This window comes from Pholcus phalangioides, unplaced genomic scaffold (assembly GCF_987345545.1).
Source record: "Pholcus phalangioides strain wild (caught in Gottingen) unplaced genomic scaffold, Ppha-v1.0 ptg000022l_1, whole genome shotgun sequence".
Taxonomy (NCBI): Eukaryota; Metazoa; Arthropoda; class Arachnida; order Araneae; family Pholcidae; genus Pholcus; species Pholcus phalangioides.
This window is the reverse complement of record NW_028301615.1, coordinates 1669790-1697320: the sequence shown is the minus strand read 5'-3', so window position 1 is coordinate 1697320 and position 27531 is coordinate 1669790. Positions and strand designations below refer to the sequence as shown.

The following is a 27531-nucleotide window of genomic DNA, read 5'->3' as shown; positions in this document are numbered from 1 at the left end:
TATACTAGGTGTATGTTGGATTTAATAGTAGTAGTAACTGCAAAAAATGTTTCTTTTTTTTAATATCATCATTGATTCCAATGCATATTAACAGATTTGATTTTAGAGAGGGCAACAAATATGCATGTTAGATTCGAGTAAATACTATATTAAAGAATTGCAAATTTTAAAAAGTTCAAATAACATTGAGAGAAGTATGAGAAAATCTACCTAGAATGAAATACAAAGAAAAACGTGCTGCATGCTATTTTTCTATTTGAACATGTTTTTTATTGCACTCAAAACACACACACAACCACACACATCAAGACAATTTATTCAAGGCTATTTTACTCACCTAAAGGAAGACTGAATGTAACAAGAGCTGAGGCAAGTTTTAAGGGAGGAAAAAGCCATAAGTTGCAATTCAAATTACATGCATTAATTGAATAAACTGAAGGCTTATGAAAAAGCTTTTTTTTTCCTTCAACAGAATGGATTAGATGCACTTTTTGCCATCATTTTTCTCAAAGCACAAAGTAATAACAGTAGAAGTCTGACCAATGGTACAGGATTATTTCACAAAATAAAATACAGCAGATGTCACTTATTAGAATTACGGATAATGCTATTATTCGGGGGTATTGTTATCACGTTTGCAAATTATGGAACACACCAATTTCATGACATGGGGAATTTTTTTTTAAATATTTATGAGGATTTCTGATTTTGTTATAAATTTTTGTTTTGATGAAAGATTTTTTTTTTTTTTTTTTTTTTTTTTTTGATATTTTGAAACTAACCAGACTAACTTTTTCCCCATAAGTTATCTGTGTCAACCTGCTAGGCTATGTGAGGGGTCAGATGTAATTGCATTAATACAAATAAATACAAAAGCCACAACAGGCAAAATTCCCAACGAGGTGGCTATATATATATTCCTTTTGATATTATTGATTATATACAGTTAAAATGTTCAAAATGTAACTAACATATTGCAACCTAAACAGAAAGTTCTTCAATGTGACCAAATATAGCTTGCATTGAAAGGAAAATTTAAAATTTTACCATTGCCACACATGTTAACCTGCTAAGCAAAGTACTTTCCTCAGCCTAGTTCCTCACAAGGTTCCCAGCAAAATCTGCTAGATAATTTCCCCTGACTTTCCCTGACCAAAACTCCAGAAGAAATAAATATAATTTGAAATCTTAACCTTCCAAATGCTTTTCGAGATACGGTTTTTTCCCCTGCACTATATATATATATATATATATTGACTTTCCCAACCATTTTTCATTTCCCTGATTTTCTAGGTCACTGAGAACCCCTGTACGATTAGATATAATATTTAAATACAAGATAATTTTTATATTATGTACACATGCATGACACATGAATTATTATACACAAAATATCCCGAGAGGGAATTTACATTATTCTGAGCAATCAAATAACGCCTCAAAAAAACTTTTCCAGACAATAAACTCTGGTCACCTTACTACACTCTGGGCCTTAGACAATTCTCGTCATTTTTTTGTTTTTTCACGCTATAAATTAACTATAGAAGGGCCAGTGAAAAGTCTGATCGGGGGCCCTGCATAAGATCTCAGCTAAGGGCCCCTGCTCCAGGATGTGGGGCCATGGTTTGGGTTGTGCATTTTGTATGTAGAAAAGATCTGCCATGATTACTGTCATGTAATACTGAAAGAAAGCTTACATTTGCCCCTCACAGCTGAAATGTCACATACAATACTAATGTATCAAAGCTTTCAGTAAGCAATATTTTCTTAATGGAGATAAGCTATATAACCTATACAAAATAACACGGGAAAGCCTTATAGTTAGTCTACACCAGTGTTTCTCCAGAGTGGGCAATATCACCCACTGGGGGTGATGGAAGGGTCCAGGGGGAGAGAAGCTTAGGATTTAGTGCAGGATCCTATGGGTTGACTTGAGTTGGGGGCGATGAGAAGAAATATTTTTTGAAGAAGGGGGACGATGAAACGAGAAGTTTGGGAAACTTCTACACCTATGAGACGATATGGTTAAGCTACCATAAATCAATAAATAAAGACTTGAAAACATTTGTTTTTACAGAAACGAGAAGACACAGCTTTTCATAATTGACTATACTCATGAAAAAAAAAAGATGCCAAACAAGAGGGCAATAAATTGGAATTGATATTATGCTTCGACATTGCTTACAATCTTGAACTAAATGTTGCTTATATTTAGCACATGAAGTTGCAACTCTTCATGTCACTAATTAAAAAAATAAAAGACATTATTCATTGGCCAGACTTCTGAGAAAAAAAAAGCAATTGACTATACAAATGCATTTCTAAAAGCAGAAAAAGCCAACTGAAAAATATTTCACAATAATTATGATAAACTAATTATTTTAATTAATATATGTACCACTCAAGATACATTTACCTGAGAAAGTGTAATTTAGAAACAATTAACACCCCAATGAAACTATTCAATTTATCTATCAGGCCTAGGTTATAAGAAGAGCATATCAAAATAGAAAAAAAAATTAATTCATGTTCATTGAAATGTTTGGCCAAGGATATGTTGAGGTGAAAATGATCATGAAAAAGGGTGAAAGTTGCTCGTCGAAAAAAAACGAATAGCTTGTGCAATAAAAAATATCAAGCAAAATATCCCTTTTGTTCTGCACAAAAAATTCTTGCATGCATGGTTGAGGGGGGATGAAAAAGCTTGCTATGACATTACAAAAAAAAACTTTGTTACTTCAAAAATTTGTTCCAAAACATGCACAAAACTCTGTGATGCAACTTCACGAATTAAAAACTGAAACAAAAATATCTTCGAAAAAAAGCTCCAAAAAAATTTGACAGATTAACAGAATAATATTATGTTAAAAATCTATTGAATCATTCAAATAATGTATGTTTAGCAGAAATCATGAATGACTCTCTAAAATAATGTGTTGATTATAAGCACAACTTTTTTCTTTTTTTTTCGAAAGAAATTCGAAAGAAGTTGAATCTTATGCATGACTGAGATTAAGAGTTAATAGAAAGCATGTATAAAAATATCACAAAAAAGTATTTGATACAAAAATTTACAAAATTCTGAATACATAGAAATTTAATTTTAGGTAATGTAAAAGCAATTAAAAAATAAATACAAACTATAATACTTCAATAATTATTCATCATTTGTTTTTAGTCAATATATACAGTCAGACCTCAGTATGAGGTCTATCACTGTTGATAGCACCTTGCCAATAATGTCAATTTCTCAAGGTTCCTGCCAGCAACATAATTGGAAAATCAGGTTTACTGGTTGTTAAGTCATATTGCTTCTGAGGTAAATTTCATTTTGTCCTTAGAAGTAACATTATACTGAAGTTTACAGTATGCAAGATATATATATATTTTGGCTCTTCAATATCAGATTTCAACACTTGATAAACATGTGTTAGCTTCAACTCAAGTTTGACGATTGTCTTTTTATTTTTAATGAACATGCCCCCGCTACAATCAAACCAAAATATTTAAGTTTAGCACAAAAATGCAGACTTTGAAAATATTTGGATAATGCGGGTTGAACAATCTACTAAAATAAAATGATAAAATCATAACCACTATAAAAAATTAACTTTAACTCATCAATATAATTTAACAATAAAACTTAATGCATACTTATGTGTTAAGAATAACTTACCTATCTGTGCTGTGGGAACTCATACGATAATTAGGCCTACTGTTATAATACAGCGGTTCTTCTATAGAACCAGTCCGTCCATTATAATCAGTCTCAGAATAATTCACCACGGTACCATCCATTGGAATCTCGTAGCTATTGGCCTGGTTGTAATACGCGGAGCTGTTGGCATCTCTAGAATCATACTCAGACGCTCTACGTGTGAGTTCGGAAGCACCACCATACTGAGATGCAGAGCTGTTAGGATGATGAGCAGAGGCACTTGGGTGTTGACCAGCGGGGTAACTGACATCACTGGTGTAGTCACTGTCTTCAGACACACCGGCTGAAAGGACAGGACATGTTTTGAAAAGACAAAAGAAAAATTACTTCATTTGTTCAGGAGGAAACTATTTTTTTAAAAACAACGATTCCACATAATATATTAATAACATTACATCATATCAACAATTCATAATTGGTGTGACGAATCACTTAGATTTGGAAAGTAGGAATGGTCCAATTAATTGAACTGACCAGTTGTTGGTTAAAAATTTTAATTGAGTTAATTGACTCAATCAATCAAATTACTCAATAAAGTTTGTAAATTAACTCCATTTGGTTTGAAATAACCGATTAGAACTTTCATACTTGCCAAATACTATGAAATGTCAGCAGTTTCCCCGGATATTTCCCAAAAAATACGAAATTATGGTGAATTGCAAAAAATCTACAGAGAAGTCTGGTTTTTTCTCAAAAGTATTTGCTTTTGATTGTAGATTTCTCTGATTTCTATAATCCTATCAAGCACAAAATGATGTCACTCAAAGATCAAAGACAGCATCTCCAAACAATGAATTTGAAATGAAGCAACCTTGTTATTGATAGTAGTCGCAAAGGTCTGCTTTGTTTGGCTGTCTGCACATCTGCAAGTCGAATTCCCAGATGGGCCTCTATACCGAAAATATTTCTGAATTGAGAAAAAAAAATGAATTAGCAGAAGTTTAATAATTTATCAAGTTTCTTTATAAAACTTTTCAAGGATTAGTTTCTGCAGAGAAAGTGGAAGAGGAATGGTGATGACAACGAAGCAGTGATAGCATCCTCTTCCAAAAAATCGAAGAACTTTTATTGATTTTGAAAATCAATGAGCTCATTCTTTTATTTTACATGAAATGGTTCAAAAATGTTATAAAAGAGAAGTGGAGATACATCTAAAAAGTGATTATGAGGTGAACATAAATTAATCAGGCTCAAATGTCAGTAATTCTGGTGATTGATTTACCTAACATTTCAATGCACAATTCGGCTGTGTTACATTAGTGTGTGCATCCATATCAACAAAAATGTTAGTTAGCTGAATCCATATTCATTAGAAAAAGCAGAAACATATCTCGGAAAAGAACTTTGTTAGCCAAAAAATTCATAAGCCAAGGCATTCATTAGCCAAGGTATCACTGCAATATGAAAAGAATAATAGCACATCATAAAACATAGGTAATAGTGTCAGCAATTTTCAGCCCGAAATCATAAGTTTTAGAAAATAAACAGATGAAACATGAAGCATCTACTGATTTGAAGGGAAAAAACTGCAAAATGCATTGAACATCTGTGCTTCTGTTTTCCCATATGTATGTATAGGCACAAAGATAACAAGCTTCACGTGAATGATGAGTCAGCAAATAGGGTTACGGAGTGATTTCTTAAAAAGGCATCCATCCAAAACCTATACTTTTTTCTATTATCCAGTTTGCAAGGATAATTGGCACTTTGAGCAAGTCAAAGCTAACAGTGATTGTTGTACTGTAATGTGTATTTGTCTATAACTACCTTTGTCTTGCAAACAAAACAATCTATATAGTGTGACACAGACTCCTGATTGACTTTTGTATAAGTGTTTATGCAGTCAAAGCTCATTATTAAGACTAGGGTCGTAACTAGAAGGGGGATTGCAATAATGACCATACATTATTGCAAATGCTGCATTATAATGACTGGTACAAGTCTGGAATGCTTTCCTATACATCCCCATGTTATTTTTATCCAATATAACTACTCACCAATACCATCCAATCAAATAGAACGTCCAAATTTAGCTCAGTCTAGACTTTTTTTTGCAGAGAAATAAACAAAATGCATGCATGTGTGTTTTTCATTTCCCAATATTGTGTTTGAAATCGACCTTTGATATAGGACAATTTGGGACATATTGTGAGAGCATACAATTGATTATTGCAATTTCATCATTATTTTCCAACCTAATGCAACTGCTTACATAAAAACAGAAAGAATATATACATATTGTATATTACAACTTTTTATTCCATACAAATAGAACTTCTCTTATGAAATTGATTTTTTTAAAACTTTTCATATCGCAACCTCCTAATATAATGTCTGTTTTTTGTGGAATGAAGGGAGGATCAGTATAACAAGCATAGTCTTATTTGGGGATATGGAATGAACTGAACATTCAGTATTTTAAATATGAAAGTTAGCTTCCAGTTTTTCAGGAAATATGTATCTCACATGAACAAATTAAACTTGTGACTCGAGATACCACAACTGTATTTTCAACTGATAATAAAATTACTGCTTGAATCCAAAAATTGATTAAAGCATTTTATAAAAATCTTAAGGCATTAAAGATATAATCAGACAAATAACATTTTCTTGTCAAGCTAAAAGTTGTCTTCTAAAAAAATGGTATAGACATCATTTTTATATTTTATCGTAGCTCAAGAACAATATTTTGAGTGGGCAATTGAACCCATAAGGAAAACGCTAATAAAAAATATTCTTTATTTCAATGTCTATTCAAAACTGTCCAAATAAGTCTTTTTATAGTGATATAATATTTTTACAACTCATTAATGCATTTACAACTCATAAATGCTATTCATATATTTCTAGTAAGAATTAAACTGTTGTGATGTTACATATTTCTTTAGCCAAAAATAGCATTATAAAATAATGTAACAAGAACTGAATTCATGCCATTAGACGTGAAGTGAGAAATACATTATTTCAGCTAAAAACCTGCTAGTGCTCCAAGCTCTTTCGCTACAGCTTTTAGTAAAAGTTTTGTCAAAATCATGAGTGGTTTGAGCAAGAATAATGGAAAAAAACAAACTTAAATCTTCACATAAACATACAGAGTACAATATTTTTAAGACACAACAAATGCTAGATAACTAAAGCATGAAAAACTTTATTCATCAAGTAAAGACTTACAGTTGAGTGAAAAATTATGCCGCCTATCTTGTTCCCTTAAGGTTGTGATCTGCAACAGAGAATTATTTTCCTTGAGTTTACAAAGATAATAATAACTACATTATGAGAAATGCTATTTTGCTATATCATGATTATGAAAAGTTGATTTCAAAAATTGCGACAAAAAAAATTTGGTCTGTAGTATGATTTTAATCATGAAAATGAGCTTGGTAATTAGAGGCATGGCATGATTAAAATGACTAAACCCATTGGATTTGTTTATGTTATAATTATCATAGTATAATTTATATCATAATTAATTATAGTGATATAAACATTCATCTCACATACTCGTCAAATGTTTCCCAAAAACATTTAAAAAAAGTTATTGTCAATTTATGTTTTGTCTAGTGAATTACACAAATTTTCACCCATTGCATCTTGTAGAAGCTCCCTACTTCATGCCGATTTTTCAACCATTCTAGCAATAGTTAGCAACATTTTTTTTTTTTTGTCTATAATTAACAACTTAACTTGGATTTGACAATTTTTGGCGATAATTTGAGAACACGTATGTATCCCAATTTTCTGTTTCCTGTATTTTTATGAAGGAAATAGTCAGCCTAGGTATTTTTTTTGTGTTGATACTTTTCTACCGGAACATCTTTGGCAGGCCAGATGGAACCCAATTGGTCACATTTGCTCGAATGTAACCGATATTCTTATTGGTTACATATTTCATTTTATAAATGAACTTTTACAGAATTTCCATGGTGTAATGCTGGCTTTACACAAATATTTTGTGGAACCAATTAATCCCATAAAATGAGGAATGCCTGTACTGCAGTTACAGAATAGCATCACACAAAGGAAAATTGTTCAATATAACTACAGCATCAGTAAGCATTGTACCTTTCATGTTATTGGATTTCATGTGAACAAAAAAGGAGATACTGGTTACCCCCAAAATTTGAAAGCAACAAAACACATGCAAAATCACAAAATAGACTACACCATAGGTAGATATTGTCATTCTGAGCTTCACAAAAGAAGCAGGTCCATGCTCATAAAATAAAAATTAAGGAACTGTTGGTGATTACTTGATAATATTGAGCGTTTGTAGTAAATATAAAACTATGCTAATGATTTTCAAGAATGTGTGGTACAATGCTTTGCTTATGAGATAGAATATAGCGAACCAAACTGGATGTTCATTACAGTGGGGATGGGGGGGGGGGGGTGACAGTAATTCAGGAAATACTTTCCTAACATGAAAATTCATGCATTTACCATCTTACCATCTTCACTTCAAATATGAAAGCCAGATGGCAGCACCAGTAAATCCACGAAACAAGTGCAATGCTGACAATATAAATATGTTAGGGCCACACGTTCCTGCATGTGCCAATTTGTTAGGTTCACAACGGAATGTGTATGAGGTGCATGCACCATGAACTAGTAGAAGTAGTTCAGGAGACTAGTTTATGGCATGTTTTAAAACATTTCAATGATGAGCAATACGATATATTGTAAATCTATGACAATTTTTCATGTTTGAGGTTGATGGCAACACTAACTTCAAACACAACACTAACAATAGCAAGTATTTATAGCAGATATATGTTTGTGGAATGCAAGGAAATAGTATTTATGTGGAAATCGAATTTTATCCGAGAAAAATGTGGAGGACAGGTCGATGCAATGCCTACCTTAACCTCACAAATACATTTTAATGCTTTTTGTTAACCATGGTGCACACACCTATGGAGCTGTTCAAGTATTACATAAGCAAATTTTTAGCCATTTTTGACCCCCCCCCCCTCCTTGTCAGCAAAATTTTGTCATCACCTCTGCCCCTCTGAATCCTAACTCATATTTTCATAAAGGGTGGTCGATGACGTAAGCATTATCCAAACCCCCCTCCCCCCTTGTCATCAAAAGTCAGCAAATCGGAAACCCTTCCCCCCCCCATCGATGATGACGTAATACTTGAATGACCCCTATGCTGCATTTATTTTGAGAAAATGTGGTATTATTCAACAACATGTCCCATGGAACCTTCAGTATTAAAAAACCCTTTCTTACTTGTATACAAATTAAGAAAAACAACAGGAAAGATATATAAATAAATACATCATTGAAGATTCTTCCATATTTATTTGTGTTATCACACCTCCCATCTCTGAAAGGGAAAAAAGTTTTCAGTAGCCCCCCCCCCCTTCTACTATGCATCATACCAACTTTAGCTCATACCAACCCATTACTACTTCACCACACACCTACTTCAGCCATATTGCTATATGCAATTTACCACCATTAATGAGTTGGGTAGGCAATGAAGGTGCTACCTATCGATGGTCGCCTCAAGCTCATTAAGTGAAAATAGCTTGTTATCTATATTCTTCCTCCTAGTTTGAACACTGGGACCTGATGGCAGCCTTCACAGTGGTAGACGAGCATCTTACCACCATGCTATTCGAGCGCATGAAATTGACCAACCCACTAATCATTTTTATCACTCTATTTCAGGAAGCACTGATTTGAAACAAGAATTCTATAATCTTTAATGTCTCACCTCTTGGTCCAGAATTTGGTTTAATATTTCTAGTCTTCGCATGAGCTCCTCTTCTCCTAAATCTTGAAAATCTGAGAGAATATAAATGAACAAGCTTTTTATATCATAGCTCCAAAAACAAATGATAAACATGAAATATTTTATTCATTTTTAATAGATAATATCTACTAACTGAACTTTTCCTCTCCCTGATGAATAGAGAGGTGGAAAAAGCTCTAATTTAATCTACACATATATGTCCTGACTGATTCACTGATTCACTATCACCGAGCTGAAATCGCTGAAGCTATAAATATGAACCTTTGGTCAGCGGTTTTACTTTTTCAATGTAAAGACCTACTTTGTTGTTGTTAGAAACCATCGGGTCGATTCAGACTCCTGGTGACTCTATAGATCATGGCTCTCCAAGCTGGTCTGTCATTCACAGCATGTCTCAGTTGTGCTAGATTCATTCCTGTGCTTCGCAACACCACCTCTACCCATCTGGTGCTAGGTCTGCCCTTCCTCCCCTTTCCTTCCATTCTTCCAAGCATTCCCATTTTTTTTCTTAGACCCACTGAGAGAAGGGATTTTTCAAAATTCAATCTAGGCCTAAATGGGTCATAAGGTTATATGGAGAAATGCTGAAGCTAAAAATATGAAATTAGGTCAGCACTTTTATTTTGTAATGTATAGACTCAAAAGGAAATGATTTTTCAAAATTCAACATTTAAAGTTCATAAGGGGGAATTTTCAGATTACCAAATCCACATGAGTGAAGCCGCGGGAAACAGCTAGTTTCCATAATAAAGATAAGAATGCACATAACAAAAAAAGATTGTGAGCAGCAAACTTTTTCATCGCTTCATAGGCTAGTCAAAATTGGTTACGAAACCAAAAAAATAATAATTAAGAATATTGTGAATAACGACCACAAGTTTCAGCGAGGAAGAAATTTTTATCATATGTATGCATAGAAGTGTTCTATGCTGATAATTTGTACTCACACAAGATCATGATTGGTAAAAATGCAACATTTGTAAATGCAAATATACTGTACATACATGTCACTAAATATTTATTGAATTTATGAAGTACAATAAAATGAAATGTTTCATGATAAAGCATAATTTTTGTACATGAATTTTTTTCTGAGAAGCTGCAATATTTCGAAACTTTCTCTCCGAAACCTCCATACCTCAAAGAAAAGAAAAATTTCCTGCTTTTTCAATAGTAAATCATTGCATTTTTACCTTACTGTCTTGAAGCATGTTGTCACTTATAGGTAGCTGATACTTAGGAAATACAGGGATACAGTGTAAGTAGAAAAGCTAATATTGAATTTAGCAATAAGGAGGTACAGATTTCATTAAGAATCACAATAGGATTAAAAAAAAGAATATTAAAATGAAGTCAAAAGATTTTAATAGGGACCTGAGCTGTGGAATTAATCTTAGTGTGAATGTAATAAAATATAGTATTTTCAATGTTATTAATTGAAATCCTAAATCTTGAGTATTAATTTTATTTCCTGAAAATTACCTAAAAACCTCTTTTGTTCTTGGGGGTTTTTAGAGAAGAGATCAAGACTTCTGATCTTCAAAATTTTTCAATCAATGACTTTCGTGATCAAACTTTGCTTTATGAGAGCTAATTGGATTCATTTGGCAAATGCTCATCACCTGCCAACTTTGTTTTAATTCTTCAGAAAACCTTTTTTGAAACTTTTAATGTTTTAGGCAGTATTGTGTGATAAATAATTAGTCATAAATTGCAAAACTGAAACAATTTAGAGAGGAGAACAATGTAGATCAGTTAAATTGGCAATAAAAAACTTTGACTACGTTTTTGAATGTTTTTTTTTTTAGGTGTGTGAGAGGACAATCTCGTCCAAAGCCACTCCTGTGAAGTTATCAAGTCAACAAGCTGTCATTATACAGGGTAATTACTTAATTCCCTTTCCGCATTTTCCTGGCAAACCGTTGATCCTAGAGGCATTCTGTCAATTATAAAAATTATTCAAATAACATGTAGAACTCAGATATATCATTCATGTTGCAAGAAGTTTTATAGTTATTAAAATAAAAAGAAAGTTGCTTTTTTGTACAGATACCCTATCTTCAAAAATCCAATTAGAAAGTTGTTGAGGCCAACAAAAAAAAAAATTCACGTTTTTAAGTGCAATATTTGCAGATGTATTGGAATTCAAAAGTCAGGAAAAAATTGGGAAAGAACAGCAAAAACTAACAGACAATGCTTATGCTGTTCTTTGCCAACTTTTGTCCAATTTTTGACAAATGTCTCAGCAAATATTGCAATTAGAAACGTGACCAATTTTTTTTTTTGTTGTCTTAAGAAACAGGGCAACTTTCTAACTGGATTTCAGAAGAAAGGGTGTCCATATAAAAAGTTAACATTTTTATTTTAATAACTATACAACCCTTTGCCACATGAATGATGCATCTGAGTTCTACACATTAATTGGATACTTTTTCTACTTGGAAGTATGCCCCTAGGATCAATGGTTTGTCAGTAAAATGAGGCAAGGGGAATTAAGTAATCATCCTATATACCATAGTTCCTCAAATTTTTGTCCCATCATCCTCTTCTTCAGAATTTTTTTTCTCTCATCGCCCCTGACTCAAATGAACTCAGATTCCTATGCTACACTCATAGTTTCTATCGCCCACCAGGGGGCGATATTGGCCACTTTGGGAAACAAAACACTGCTATATACCAAAGGTTAATTGCTTTTTGCACACAAGATCATAATGAGTTTACAGCTGATTCAGGATATTTTTGTTCTTCCATGTCTCTCACAAAGAGGCTCGTGAGCTAATGGCTTGAATGCATGACACTAAATCTATTGTTACAAAGCACCAGATAAACATTGGCATACAATCACGTCTCCATTTTCTCAACGTATTTTTTTAAGCACTTAAAGCTCAATTACATTGGGCAAGTTTGCTAGTCAATCGCTTGCAGTTTTACTTGCTGCTACTAAAGTCACTCGTGCAAGTAAATTCACCACTCGCTCTGCTAGTGCGAATAAAGTTAAAGGGTGGTCTACTTTTTTCCTGCTACTCTCCAGCAGTTTACTATCTCCCAGGTACACTATGGGTGTGGTTTCACTCTTCTTTCTACTCGTTTTGGTTTGCAAAAAGAAAAAAAATAGAAAGACCACAATATTAAAGAAAAGGAAGGGGAGAAAAAGGAGATGCTTGCTCATCTGGTGAGCATTTTTACTAGTCGTATGTAATTGAAACTTGCTGAGTTTGTTGAAACCGGTTTGCTTGTTAGCTACTTACTGAAGAATAGCTAGCAAACTTTCCCAAATTAAGTAAAAAACCATAATTGAACCTTTAATAAGGAGGTACACGTTTTAACACTAGCTACATGTTTGTGAAGACATCCTCCTTCTCACAAGTGGAAAATGTATTTTGTTGCCCCTCTGTGTAATGTGCATCTCTGGCAACAACAGATTTATCTGTGACAATGACCTCTATCATCAGGGACTTAACAATAACCATTGTTTAAATGCAATGAAATGGTGCTCTAAAAGATTGAGAAAAGTGAAGAAACAGTCAAATACAAATACAACGCCACAACAGGCAAATTGCCCAACGAGGTGGCTGACTTAAGCACATCATGGATCCCCGAGCCCTCCCTACTACTGCAACACCCACCCCCCCCCGCGGAACCCCCCCACCCAACGAATCGGTACATGCGGGAATGTGCGTGTACGTGTATAGTGCAACCTGACGTAAAGTTTGTTTCTGTGTAATGCTTGTTATGTGTAGTGCTGTCATCTGCCCCCAGTTTTACTAACTATGAGTGAAGTGTTATGGTTGAATGATTTACCGTTGTAGGACTGTTGCTCTCTGTGGCGAGACTTTTTAACGGGGAGATCGGCTCGCATTTGCGCCTTGAAGTTGGGAACCACAGAAAACCAACTTCAGCCGACCACCACTGTGGGGTTCGAACCCGGATCCTCGCATCACGAGTCCAGCACTATAACCACTCGACCACCACAGCGGCAATCATGATGTTTAAAAAAAAATCAAAATAATACCATCAACAAAAATCAGTGTTTCATGAAAAAAAAAACAATTGTGCTTCATAACTTTTATGTTAAACCCTATAGTCAAAGGGGTAAAGGTAAATACACCTTTGTAAAAATATCAGATACACTTTTGGGTGAAGGGAGTGGGTATTTACTTAAATGTGAAGGGTATAAAAAACATCAATGCATATTACTAAGTGAAAAGCTTACGTTAAAAATAAATTTAAAATTTTGTTCCCGGACTGGAATAAAAATAAACTTTCACTAAGCATTCTTTGAAATTCATTCATTAAAATGTAGCAAAATATACTAACCGCATGGAAGTTCAAAATGAGCCTCAAGGAGGAGGCTGTGTCCAGTAGGCACTTTGGTTCCAACGATCTCACCATTCTCCATCATAAGTTCTTGATCCAGTGACAGCCACTGACCTTCCCCAACCTGAAAAAAAGAAGTAAAACTAATCAGTCACATAAAAAAAAATTAGGGTCATCGAAAGAACTTCAGATGTACAAATATTAGTCAGGGGATGCAATACATAAATTCCTATTAACATACTGAACTCAAACACACAAAGACAGTTAGTTTAATGTTGCTGTGATATAAAGGTTACTTTGTAACTGATGAGTTGACAAAATGAAAATCACATGAAACCAGATTAAATAAACAAAGATTGTTAAGCAGTCACGAGCTGCAAGCAGGAGAACGAGTATTACACAGCCATATATATACTCTTGGTGGCTGACGTCATACGTCGCACAAAGTGTTGCCACAATTGAAGTAAACATTTGTGGCCTTTCAACAAATCACTATTAAATGAATTTCATAGGCTAATCTCCATATTTCTAAAATTATTTTAAAAATCATCACACCTATTTCCACAATTGATTTTCTTCAGCAATTTACTTCATTCCACGTTACCAAAACTAAGGCTTTATAAAAATATAACAGTATTACAAGTACATTGGTTATTAATTTTTTTATTCTCGACTGAAGACTGAGAACTCCTCACAAAGAATATCTAAAAGAGACCCAATTTATTTTTGCAAGACTTGTAAAGCAGTTGCCAAGACTATGGTAGACAGTTGCCTTCGACAACATTGTTGAATTTATGCATTTTTTAATTTATCGACAAATGATTCATGGAACTGATATACTTGAAAAAGGTTTAAGGAGTTGTTATACAACTATCTAAAACTGCTCAAGCAAAGGAATTTTTAAAATGGTTCTTGCCATTTTTCCATCCTTTGTGCCAGTACATAAATATAACTGGATAACGAATTCACTTCTTTGTGTGCTTAAACATTTTCATAGAAGACCTTTTAGAAAAATCCAATCCACTCTTATGTGTGTAAATATATATATAATGAGACTGGTTTAAATCTGTAAACTCTGTGAAGCCATTGGAATTTAGATATGAACTGCATCTTACACAAGTGCAAATTCCCAATTGAAAAAAAAAGTGAAACCATATTCAACACTAGAGCAACGGATGCTGTTATTTTGACCATAAAGCTACTTTGACATGCAATTACACCTGAACGATTGACTTCAGGTTATTGAAATTTAATGACTTTCCTCATCTTTGTGTGGTTTTTTAAATCCTAAATAGACAAACTACGACCCACTTAGAGGTTCTATCCTGTCTGCCACAGATTTTCAAATGATGTTATTGAAATTCTCAATTTCAGTATTTTGAAAAAATCATCATTGGGGATTTTCCATTTTTTGCACATGCAAAATACAGGTCATGAAAATAAAAATAGAAATTTATTTAATAACATTTTTGAGTTAAAACCATTTTTTTGAGTCCTTATTGAAATTTATAAATTATATTGGCCTGGGAAAAAATTTATTCTTTTAGCCCACTCCTAAAAAAGTTTGCCCATTACTGTCTCAGCAGATGGATGTTCTAGGTTATTTAACTAAGTTATCAAAAAGAAGCTCAGCTCTACCTAGAACCATGGTTTGCAGTCAAAATGATCACTGGGGAAAATTTTATATAAATAAAATTACAAAACATCCTGAAATGGACAATCTTTTTTGCAAATGTAAGTATAGGAAGAACAGATGTTTTACCATGGTTTTGCTGTATAACTGTTTTGTTCTTCCAATATTCATTTTGTACCATTCAAATGCTGCACCTTTGCAGGGAGACTCATCAGCTCTTTATTCAATCCATGAAATTAATATGGATCTCAAGGTTTTCATTTCATTGATGTATCAGGAGTTTTGCGTTCTTCAGAGAACATCTAAAATACATTCACATGATGAAGAGCTTCATCATTTTTCATGATTTTACCAGGCATTGGCATTTTTCCACTCTGCCTACCAATAAGGTGCTTCCGAATCACCACCATCATTTGTTTGAAAACCATAGGTTTATTTTTCAATTGATGAGAGCATCATACTTGTTCATACAACTGTTGTCAGGTAAGATATATTGCCAGTTATTCAGTACATGGTGAATAATATAGGGAAAAATGCTGAAATTCATCTTGGCTGCCAATTTGCCGACCCGAGTGTCTTGGGTACTAGGCACACATGAGTTGGAATGGTAGACAAGGAAAATAATTGCAGTCCGAAAATTATGAAATTTTATAATTCTCTGCTATGTGTGTCGCAGATTTTTTCAGTCAAATAAATTACCTGCTGACAAAGTGATCTGTACCAAAAAGCTGTCTTACGTATATGTACACTGCTGGCCACCCAAATTGCAACACCAAGAAAGACAAGAGATATCGCAACAATATTTATTTTGTAGATAACATGTTGACCAAGCATCAAATGATTAAATTTATGGACTTCTGTGAAGTGTGGTTCCTGCCAAAATCAGTAGCCAGAGTAGCCGCCATTGTTGGAGATCACCGCTGCCACACGCCTCGGCATTGATTCAAAGAGACTTTGGATGTGTTCTTAAGGTACAGCAGACCAAGCAGCTTCCACGCGTTGCCAAAGTTGATCTGGTGTGGCAGCTGGGGATGTAATCTGGGTCAATCGTTGAGCAACCATGGACCACATGTTTTCTATCGGCGAAAGATCCGGAGAGCGAGCTGGCCAGGGAAGCAATTCAATCTGGCGATTGACGAAGAACCTTTGGACAATGCGTGCCACGTGTGGTCGCGCATTATCCTGTTGAAATATGGCTGTGGGCAAGCCCTGAAGGTAAGGAAGGACAACTGGCTCCAACACCTCGGAGATGTAGCGCTGGCTTTTTAAAGTACCGGCAATGCGTACTAGAGGAGTGCGAGAGTGATATCCAATACCGCCCCATACCATAATACCCGGTGCAGGACCAGTGTGGCGGTGCATAACGCAGCTGTTCAGCATACTCTCTCCACGGTGTCTCCAGACTCGAATCCGACCATCGTGGTGTTGCAGACAGAAGCGTGACTCGTCAGTAAAGACAATTTCATTCCATTGTGCCGTCCACATCCTTCTTTCATCGCATCATTGGCGGCGGAGACGTCTGTGGTTCTGCGTCAAGGGTAGACGAAGCAATGGACGTCTTGCGGACAGACCACTCTGCTGTAAACGGCGTCGAATGGTACGCGCAGACACTGGATGATGCAGTACAGACTGAATGTGCTGTGCTATGGTTCGTGATGTGGCTGAGCGATCCGTCACTGCCATGCGCACAGTACGCCTGTCATCACGTGAAGTGGTGCACTGAGGTGGATGCGATCGAACACGTCGGTCCGTCGTACCCTCCTGCATCCAACGATCACATATCCGCATTACAATTGTTTGGTTTCGTCCAACACGACTACCGATTTCCCTGAAAGATAATCCACAATCTCGGTAGGCCACTATCCTTTCTCTGTCGAACTTGGATACTTGATCAAAAGATGATCGCTGTTTTCTACGAGGCATAATTGATCGTTTTTTTTGAAAAAACCACAAGAAAAACACAATTGCCGTACTTCAAATCGTCGAAATCTCCAAGCCTTAAATTGCGCTTTGAAGTGGTGCCACAGGCGCGCGTGATATGCGTCTGCGCTGAAATTCTAATCATTTGCATATCTCCCCTCCGCTAATGCATGTTGTAAATTTCATATTATTTGCATGCTTCCTTCAGGGTGTTGCATTTACGGTGGCCAGCAGTGTATGTTCAGGATTTCATGTGTGACTATTCACTATTTTTCATTTCAAACACATTGCACTGTCTTCGTGAATTTCTCCTCCATATTTCTCTTCACCTTAGTAAAAGCTCAAAGAATTACAATCAAAACTCATTTTACGTTAACAAAACATGAGGATAGTCTATATAATGACTAGACATTTTGTCCAAAATTTAAAAAAAATGGTACGTGAATAAGTTTATTGCAAAAATATGTCAAAAAGACTGAATAAATGATATTTTAAACACTTTCATAAAGAAAAACTATTCCTGTTGAATTTTTTCCTAATTTTAGCCACAAGGTTTACAGACTAAAAATATTATGTGCCCCGATCTAAAGGTAAAAACCTTAATCTCAATTACTGATAACATAAACATCAGTTAGATCATTCACTATGAGCAGAATTTGAATTACAGGCAGGTTCACATTTAGACAAAAGCAAATGAGAATAACATGAGATATCTGAACTTAAATTAGACATGCAGTCAGCAAGCACATAAAGGATAGGTACACCAAGCATATTTTACACATGAGGAAGAATTTAAATTACAGTGCCATTTCCTGGTTAAAATCCATGGTATCATATAATCTACACATGCATATTTCATTACTTTGAAGAAACAATGTCATCCTATAATTTGCAATGGTGCATATAATCCTCACATACAAATATCTCATTCACCAATAATGAAATCTTGAAGAAAAAGGAGTTGTTGATTTCATTTTTCCTATCAGGAAAAAAAATCTATTTTCTATTCGCATCTACATGCAGTCTAATCTTGATTAGGTGAATGCACAATGCCTGACAAAAAATTTCTGATATTATTGTTTGTTTGACTCATCAAAATACCCCATAATTAAAAAGGTTCTAGGGTCATATTAAAAATTTTATTTATAAGCAGATGTTTGTTTTACCCAGTGAAAGTTTTTTCATTAACGCTATGAAAAATACATAGGAACCACAGAGTAATATCATTATATACTACTATTACTAATCTGCACATGCATCTCATATTTTTCTGAGCAACTTCTAATAATTGATGCATGTCTAAATATGCTGCGTACCTAATTTCAAGTTTATGTCAGAGAAATACTTGCTACATGTTCAAATAATGCAGTGATCTGTCTCCCAAGTTTGGAAGCAACAATGCAACAGGTTATTCAGAATTATAGGTTAAATTCATTTGAAAATTTAGGCAGAATACAAAATAATCAAAATAATGCCTGAATTTTTAATATTATAGCCAGATAACTCTTTGTGGAAAGATTTTTTTTTCAAATGGGTGACCAGCTCGCATTCACGCCTCAAAGTTAGAGAACTACAGAGAAAACCAACTTTAGCCAAAAACCACCATGTCGTTTCTGTGGTTTGAACGCGGATCTCTCTGCGATGTGGGTCCATGACAATACCCACACAACTGCACAAAGGCCTAATATTGTTATTGTTATCATTATATAGAATTTTCACTGTATATTCATTTCTTCATTTCCATTCTGACCTAAGGAAAAACCTGCAGAAGTCACAGAAAACTAAGAAAATGTATATAGTCTGTGCTAAGAAATTCTGTTTGTTTATTTAATTAATTTGTAGTTTATGGATTATACACAAGAAAATTATGGCAGAAACTCTATTCAGAATCATTTTTTACAAAAAAAAAATTAACAACAAATACACATATTAAAACTGTATAAAAGTGAGAAAATGCAATAAATTTCATGTGAGAGCTCATGCATAATCACAAGCAATTTAAGTGGAGAAACAAGATTTTTTCAGAAATGTAAAATTATAATTTAACTAATTTGTAAGCTGAAGTGCAGGTTAATTCAAGAGCATTACATAAAAATAAAATTATAAGGCTTGCAGTCCAGAGCCAATTATGAACAGTTGGGCAAAATATCACCAAAGTATGTTGTATTCAATCGAGACCATCTGAAAATGAGAATAGCACATGGGACTATATAAATATTCTACATAAAGCTCAAGCCGAGCACACAACCCCCACAACTGCACAAGTATGAAACACTTCTTGTGTTCCTAGAGGCTGATGAATCAAAAAGATTAGCACCACATCTCCAGGATCTCATATGGCCAGAGGCTGCAACAATCTGGTCAGAGCTGGTTCGTATGTAGGGGAAACAAATGGCACCCATATTTATTTATCAGTTTCTGAAGAGTCCCGTCTCTTTTTTTTATCCTTATGATTGCATCAAATTTTGATAAGATAAAATTTGCCATCATACCGCAAAATTTTGCTCTAAGTTCATAACTTGGACTTGACTTTTTTTTACTTTAATCATAGTTTGAAGCAATAACAGTGTCTACAACATTAATATATAAAATAGGCAAGTTAACTATAGTTGATTAAAAAATATATATGGAAGCTACTATCCAAAGCTAAAGGATGGATCAAATGAAAATGGAACAATTGTTATAATTTGGTTTAATTTTGCATGAGTGTGGCGAAACTTTGTGTAAAAGTACAGTGGGATATAAGGAAGGCAACCCTCTACTACAGAATGGACTTGCTTTAGGTAGTTGCGTGGAACCATGTGAGGCGGTCAGCTGACAGTATCGTCTAACAGGAAATCTGTTGTTTTTTCACCTCCATCTGTGTAATGTTGGAGGGTAAAGATTGGGCAACGTGGTATTATTTGTTTTATAATGGTCAAAGTAGTTTGAGTTTATGAATGAAGACAGTGTATGGAGTATATGTACTGTAATTGACTCATATGCAGGAATGGCATGAGTATTTCCACGAGAGAGAGGAATCTGTGAAGACGAAACGTGGCCTAATAAAGTTTCACCTCGTCATCACAAACACTTTGGTAAAAGAAGTTGCTCTATGTCTACACAAAAATGCCACCACACTCATACAAAAATAAACCAAATTATAACTGTTGCATTTTCATTTGATCCACCCTTATATAATAATGGTTTAAAAAAAACGGATTATAGATGCTTCAAATAAGCAAATATTTCTATCTCATAATGTGTAACATGCAGCGATACAGTGAAAATTTTGTGTGTTAAAAGTTTTCCAAGAAAAATGCATTTCAAGCAGGGAAACAGAAAAGGATAAGCTAAGAAATAATTTTCAAATTTTTTTGAAACTTTGCCACTTTCCTAGAGCATAAAATACTAATAATAATAATAAAATAAAAAAAATCTTTATTGTTCAACTCTGTCGGTAATATCTGCCAAAAAAAAATCCCATCCAAGAATAAGAATTAGATGCAACTTTGTGACTGTTTTAGCCAAAAAAAAAAAAGTTTTGTGACTACACCAAACTACTCAATGTACTGAAACTGAAAAGTGTGTATAATCATGCTAGTACATCCACTGTTAGTAACTTACTTCTGCATGATTGCAATCATAGAAGGAGTGCTGTAAGACACAAATGCATATTGTTTTGGTAAGAATGTCAACTTAAGGCACATTTATTAATACAAATTTAAAATTTCATATGCATATAAAAGCATAAGGCTGAAAATTATATATAGCATACCAAGATTTAAATATAAAAAAACTTTTAATAAAATGTATAAAAAATTAATAAAATTAATGAGAACGCATTTTTAACATTTTTTAAATCTGACTGCAGTATTGAATTTCAAATGAATTAGCTGTACACTATACTTTGCAGCAACAGAAATAAATTTTAAGAATACAGATTAATTACTTTTTATTCTCAATTTATGGCAATAAATCATTGATCATTTTTGTCGTGCCAATGTCATTTTCCACAAACGAGAGCTAATTAGACAGCGATTTCTACAGTTCATTGCAGATTCTGAATGGCAACATTTGATAGAGCCGTCTTAAGAGCATCATGGGCCCAGGGTAAACTAATTTTTCCTATAAATTTGTGCCTTTCAATTTGCATGCTTACTCTCAAAAATGTTGACCAGATATCATTTTCATGGGACCCCTATGCACTCTAGGTGGCCCGGCTGAGCCCATGTGTTATGGCGGTACTGGCACTGGATTTTTTTCTTATGTCCTGCTGAGAGTCTGATACACCAGCTACTCACTAAGATCTTTCTATGGTCATTTTATCGCTGTTTCTGTTGTGAGAGGGTCAGGAAAGGTTCTGGCCAGGAATAATCAGGCATCAAACTTGCAACATATGTGAACATCCTTTGTTACAATAGGGGAGTATGTTATGGACCTGAACTACCATGTCAAAATAGTGTTACATGTTTGAATAAGTATTTGAGAGATATATGCCTGTGCCATTTTTAGCGCAGTACAGTAGTCTCGATAATCTGAGGTAACAGGACCAAGAATACCTCAGATTACTGAAAACTCTGATTATCCAAAATAACCAATGATAACTTTCGGGGGTAGAGGAGATCTCCTTATACATTTATGTTATGATAAATATGCTGTATATAATGTGTAGTAGAAAATTAAGAAAATACAAGACCAATTTCTGGGCCATTGGGTTAGTTGGGGAAACTCATTTGCATGTGATGAAAATGTTGTAACTTGTTTTCTTTGGACCTACGTGTTTGTACTCGCTCTTACTTTTTAATTTATAGTTCTTGGTTCATTGGCTTAATTCGCTGAATTTAGACTTCCAAGTCCCGTCTTCTTTATAACTAGGATTGACAGTGACTCCAGCTCTGGAGACCGGATATGAAAATATAATTTTTTTTTGTTCTTTTACACTACAAATTTACTATAGATGAGCCTCTGAAAAACTTTCATTTAAACCCACTGAAAACCTAGTCTAGGGATCAAGACTCCTTCAGTCCCTGGCAAGAAGAGACCTCTTCAAATTAAAATTACTGGCATTCATAGAAAAAATTAAATAAAGCACGTTCTTTGAGAAAAACAGAGAAAGTATGGATCTGAGAAGAAGAGTTTTGACAAATTCCAGCACCTTAGGATTATATGGAACCTCGAATTATCAATACTTTGCTATTCCCCTAGTATAACACTGCACTCCTAAAACACAGTTTCACTTTATTACAGTTCAAGGCTTGAGAAAAATCTGTCTCACAATACAGTGCAGGGTGGAAAAAAGAGTGTCAAAAATATGAATGCACAGTATTTATTCAATAATTGTTGGTGGTGGTGGGAAAGACAGGTGGAGAAAATGTCATGCCGCAACTAGTTAAACCAAATCAAATCATAAAAATAATATTCATAGATAGAAGCAAAGCTTCACATTTTTCTCCATAAAAAAAGCCCAAACTTCGCTAAAAATCATGTTTTTCAAATGAAGAACTTTAATCTGAAAAGTTTGAGCCTCATGTTGCCCATTTGTTTTGGTCATGATTAAAAAAGTAAGAGAGTAGCCTATATACTTGAAATTGATAGAAAACAAAGAAAGAAATTCATCATTTTCTCGTTATTGTGATGACGTTGAAACCGCAGAATCATAGATGGTCAGGGTTCCTTCTTTTCACTAATACGTAAAGTACCACCTACTAATATGTTCAAAACATTTCTAGAATTTTCAATACTTTGGCTAAGGTGATGATTTGAAGTTTTACGACCTAACAAAAAAACATAGGCCTACTTTAAATTTCCCTCATCAATTTAAATGGAAAAATCTAATAGGTTCATCTGGTTAAAACTGTTGATAACAATATCTCATGAAAAAAAAAATCTTTCAGGAAAAGGTTTTCTTAAATTCTATTAAAACTGTAACAAAGGGATAAACAATAACATTGGCATCTTTCCTCACTTTCACTAACTGACTGGCAGTTCAAAGTTCTGATAAAAGCCTTGTTAAAGAAAGTGTAATGTATTGTTACAAATATCCTTGAATAGCTGGAGTAAAGGATCCTTCAAAATGGCTCCAGTAATTCTTAATTCTTTTCTTCCTTTTTCCTATACAAATGCTAGATACCAAAATTTGCTTTGTGTGGTTTAACGTTTTAGTACTAGACCTTTACGAAATGCAAATCTTTCTCCTTTCGTACCTACATGCAGACTCATTCAGAAGAAAGAAAATTGAAGCTGGATATATAGACCACCAATTAGTTAACTGATATACTTCCTGGCATGTGTTTTCATTGGAAATTTCATAATCACAAAAGCTAAATTAATGACAAAATAAGTTGCTTACCTCATTTGTATACTTTATCCTGGTCAGCGGCATCCACTGGGTACCAAGCAACTTGTCCCACAGCATCCCTTTGTTCCAAACCTCAATCACAAGTCCTATATCCATTCTGTTCGTTTCACTGCATGATAATCAAAATACTCTAAATCAATAAACAATCAACAACCTTAAAAAAGTTACATAGGGTATATGTTTTTGGTTTTATGTTGCACAAGATTTTTCAATTAATCTAAGTTATTTTCTTATTGCTGATTTCAAATTTTTAATTGATTTCTTTCTACAAGCTCTAGTTTTGATGCAGTTTGACATTATATAGTCTTACATGGCCAAAGGTCCCAGGCTATCAACTGACAACTTATGCTAGCTTAAGTGTATTACTATACCGATTCACTAGTATGTCAATTTATTAGTCTGTAACAACAGTTTTATACTCCAGTGGCTACTAGAAAGCAGCACTTCTCTAGTATATAGGGCGTGGCATCAGGAAGATGGCCACAGTATATTTTCAGGTGCAAATGCGATAGGAAAATGTCATTTTTCTTTCTCTTTAAAGTTATTTTCTGCACCAGTTTTCAACTAAGATTTCTGGCTTTCTTTTTAGAAGATAAATAGTTTGCTTATCGCCACAATATCCCAGGTCTTCTTGAAAAATTAGGTGTCACTTTCTAAAATGCAGCAGAGTGGCAGTTATTTTTGGATAGCAGTAAGCGCAGCCTAAAATGTTTACTATTGAATAATGGTAATGTGTATGGAACAGTACTACTAGGCCCTTCAGTGTATTTGCGAGAAGTGCATGACAACATTAAAATGGCCATTGACTTATTGAAATATCAAGAATTGTTTGTGTAAACCTGAAAATGGTTAACATGCTACTTGGCCGACAGAAAGGATTCACAAAATTTCCATGCTTTCTTTGTATGTGGGACAGCTGAGCTCGAGACAAACACTGCATCCAGAAAAAGTGGCTTATCCATAAAACTCTGGAAGCAGGCATGTCAAATATTTTGAGTGATCTAATTGTCAGCCAAGAGATGATCATTTTTCTTCCACTTCACCTCAAGCTTGGATTGATGAAGCAGTTTGTCAAGGCATTGAATATTGATGCTGAATGTTTTCAATATATAGTTTCTTCTTTTCCTGCTTTGTCTTTCAAGAAGATCAAAGCAGGTGTGTTCGATGGACCTCAAATTTGTGTCATGCATGATCATGAATTTGTCGCGAAGATGAATGAAAAGTCGTCAGTAGGAATTATACAAAAATTTTTTGGTAGCAGAAAGACAGGTAACTATGAAATTCTGGTTATTAGAATGCTGTTGGCTTTTTGTGAGTTCGGGTATCACATGCGTGTAAAGCTTCATTTCCTGTCTAGTCACCTTGACCAATTCCCCAAGAATCTTGGGGCTGTAAGTGATGAATAGGGAGAACGCTTTCATCAAGATTTCAAGACAATGTAAGAGTGATACCAAGACCACTGAGACAAACATATGATGGTAGATTACTGCTGCTGCTACTACTACTACTAAACCATACATGTAACTCGTCCATATTCGTCTGCGGAACCTCTAACGAATCAGTACATGCTGAAATGTGCGTGTAGTGAAACCTAACGTGAAGTTTGTTTCTGTGTAATGCTTGTTATGTGTAGTGCTGCCATCTTCCACCAGTTTTTCTAACTATGAGTGAAGTGTAATGATGGAATAATTGTATATGTTTTAGGCCTGTTGCTCGCTGTGGATGGGAAGATCGGCTCGCATTTGCGCCTCGAAGTTGGGAACCACAGGAAACAAGCTTCAGCCGACCACCACTGTGGCGACAATGAGGTTCGAACCCGGATCCTCGTGATGCGAGTCCATCACTATGACCACTCAACCACCAGAGCGGAAGCAGACTACTGCTAGAGCATCAAACGAAATTGCCCTCATAAAGTCCACAAATGCTAGAGCTAAAAGCATAAATTCTTGCCTATAAAGAGCCAGAAAAAATAAATTCAGAAAAAACTAAAAATTATGTTTTGTAAAAATCTATATCTTACAGGGAAAACTAAATTCTGATTTGAAATCAGCATACTCAAATTAGGTAAGATCAAATTTTTGTATAATTGCAAACAAAAACTTTGTTCTCCAGTGTTCTCAGTGTTTCCATTTGAGGGTTACAAAAAATGTCAATTTGTTTATGTTTATTTTTGTAATCATCATTATTACATGTGCATAAATAGCACAATTAGCATGAAATTTTTCCTAACGAATTTTGAGAGCAAGCTGTTTTTTTACGATCTGTAGACTAAAAAAGACCTGCTGCTGCTACTACTACTGCTTGATTTCATTAGAAGTGAAAGCAGATGATGTCTGAATTTTTGTGTTGTGTAAGGCCCTCCTCACACCGGGAAACTAAAATCGAGCTTGAGTTGCTTCAACTTGAGAGTTGAGTTGACTAGGACGAGTCGAGTCGCTTGTTCTCCCTCACACAGCGCTACTAAAAAAATATTCAAAGCCCGGGAAACTGAGTATAAAAACATCATAGTCTATAGTTTTCCTTCTTATCTTCCCGTACTATCTTGTTAATCGGGTTAGGAAAAATCGAAGCAAACAAATAAGAAAAATAATTTCTATTATACGTGAAATCAGTACAGAATTTCAGCTCACGGGTATATACAAAATTTCATTATTTAAATTGATATCATTTTGAGAAATGACAAAATATAATGGTAAAAATTAGATAATTTTTAGTATAATTTCATGTTTCATTTGGGAAAAAAAAAATCTCAATAAAATGTCTGTTTTTCATTTATAAATGTGCCTTTCAGTACCTATATATGTGAGATTTAATATATTTTTATTGTTTATTACTTAAAATATTGTCACGCAGAATTTCAAGTAGTTTCATGAGATGAAACGACGAAAGCTGGTTCCCAGAGGCAAAAAATAAACTATAGGCAAAACTAGAGACAAACAACACATGAATTGTTGTTTATGTTTCAGGGAATGATTTTCCCTGAATACTTTCACACACAGATGTGCGTGTACGTGACCTAGATTACAGACATTCCAAATAAGGGGGAAAATCAGGGACCATCCCTATGGAACACGTGCTTGTTTAGGTACATGTAAAAGTAGACAGTATTTTGAAATTTTTTGCAGGTTCTTATCCAGGGCAGTCTTAAGAGCATTATGGGGGGGGGGGGCCCAGCCATGTATTTTTTTCTGAGACCCTACTTGGCAAATTCATTCAGTTATTACTGAAATTTTTACCAGATCTAATTTTCGTGACGCTCCATCTTCTTTTTAAATCGCCCCAGCGGGGGTGCCCGGGTGGGCCCACGTGTTTACCACGGACCCGTCATCTAGGGGGATCAGGGGGCTATTGCCCCTGGCTTTCAAAAATACACTAGAAATAGTATATATATATGTACATACAGTGAGTATATGTTCTTTACCCCCCCCCCAAAAAAAGTTGCAATGACAGTCCTGGTTTACCATTTCATTCAGTGGCGTCAGAGCCAGGGGCGCAAGCTCAAGCGCACACGGTAATTTATGGCATGGATCCGAGTACCCCAGAATTGATTAAGAAATTAAACTTTTCCAATATAAAACTAAAGACAAGCACCCACAGTTTCAAAAACAATTCTGACGCCCCTGATTTCATTATAATTTCAAAATATCAATTTAAATAAAGAAATCGTATTTACCCGTGAACTGAAATTCAGTCGAAATTTCAATATATCCTTTCTCAAGTGATAATTTATTATATATATACTCTGGATTGGGTGCAAACTCGCATGACGAAAATATGAAGGAATGCTAAAGGCAGTTTCTCTAGTTTCTTCAGCAAAAGCTGGCGGCGACTAGCATGCC

At 34.6% G+C, this 27531-nt stretch overlaps 1 protein-coding gene across 2 annotated transcripts in view; it reads right to left on the bottom strand.

Moving 5' to 3' along the window:
• Positions 1 to 27531, bottom strand: part of LOC149069321 (uncharacterized) — a 55028-nt gene that overhangs the window by 10909 nt on the left and 16588 nt on the right. Inside the window, exons 4-9 of one of the 2 annotated variants that reach the window (XM_089249411.1) lie at positions 23684 to 23801; positions 13800 to 13923; positions 9444 to 9514; positions 6890 to 6938; positions 3677 to 4001; positions 338 to 364 (exon numbers count right to left, since the gene is read on the bottom strand). In XM_089249411.1, the coding sequence (XP_089105537.1) occupies positions 338 to 364; positions 3677 to 4001; positions 6890 to 6938; positions 9444 to 9514; positions 13800 to 13923; positions 23684 to 23801 (714 nt within the window). The remainder of the gene's footprint in view (positions 1 to 337; positions 365 to 3676; positions 4002 to 6889; positions 6939 to 9443; positions 9515 to 13799; positions 13924 to 23683; positions 23802 to 27531) is intronic. The other variant, XM_089249412.1, reaches the window with a different exon arrangement.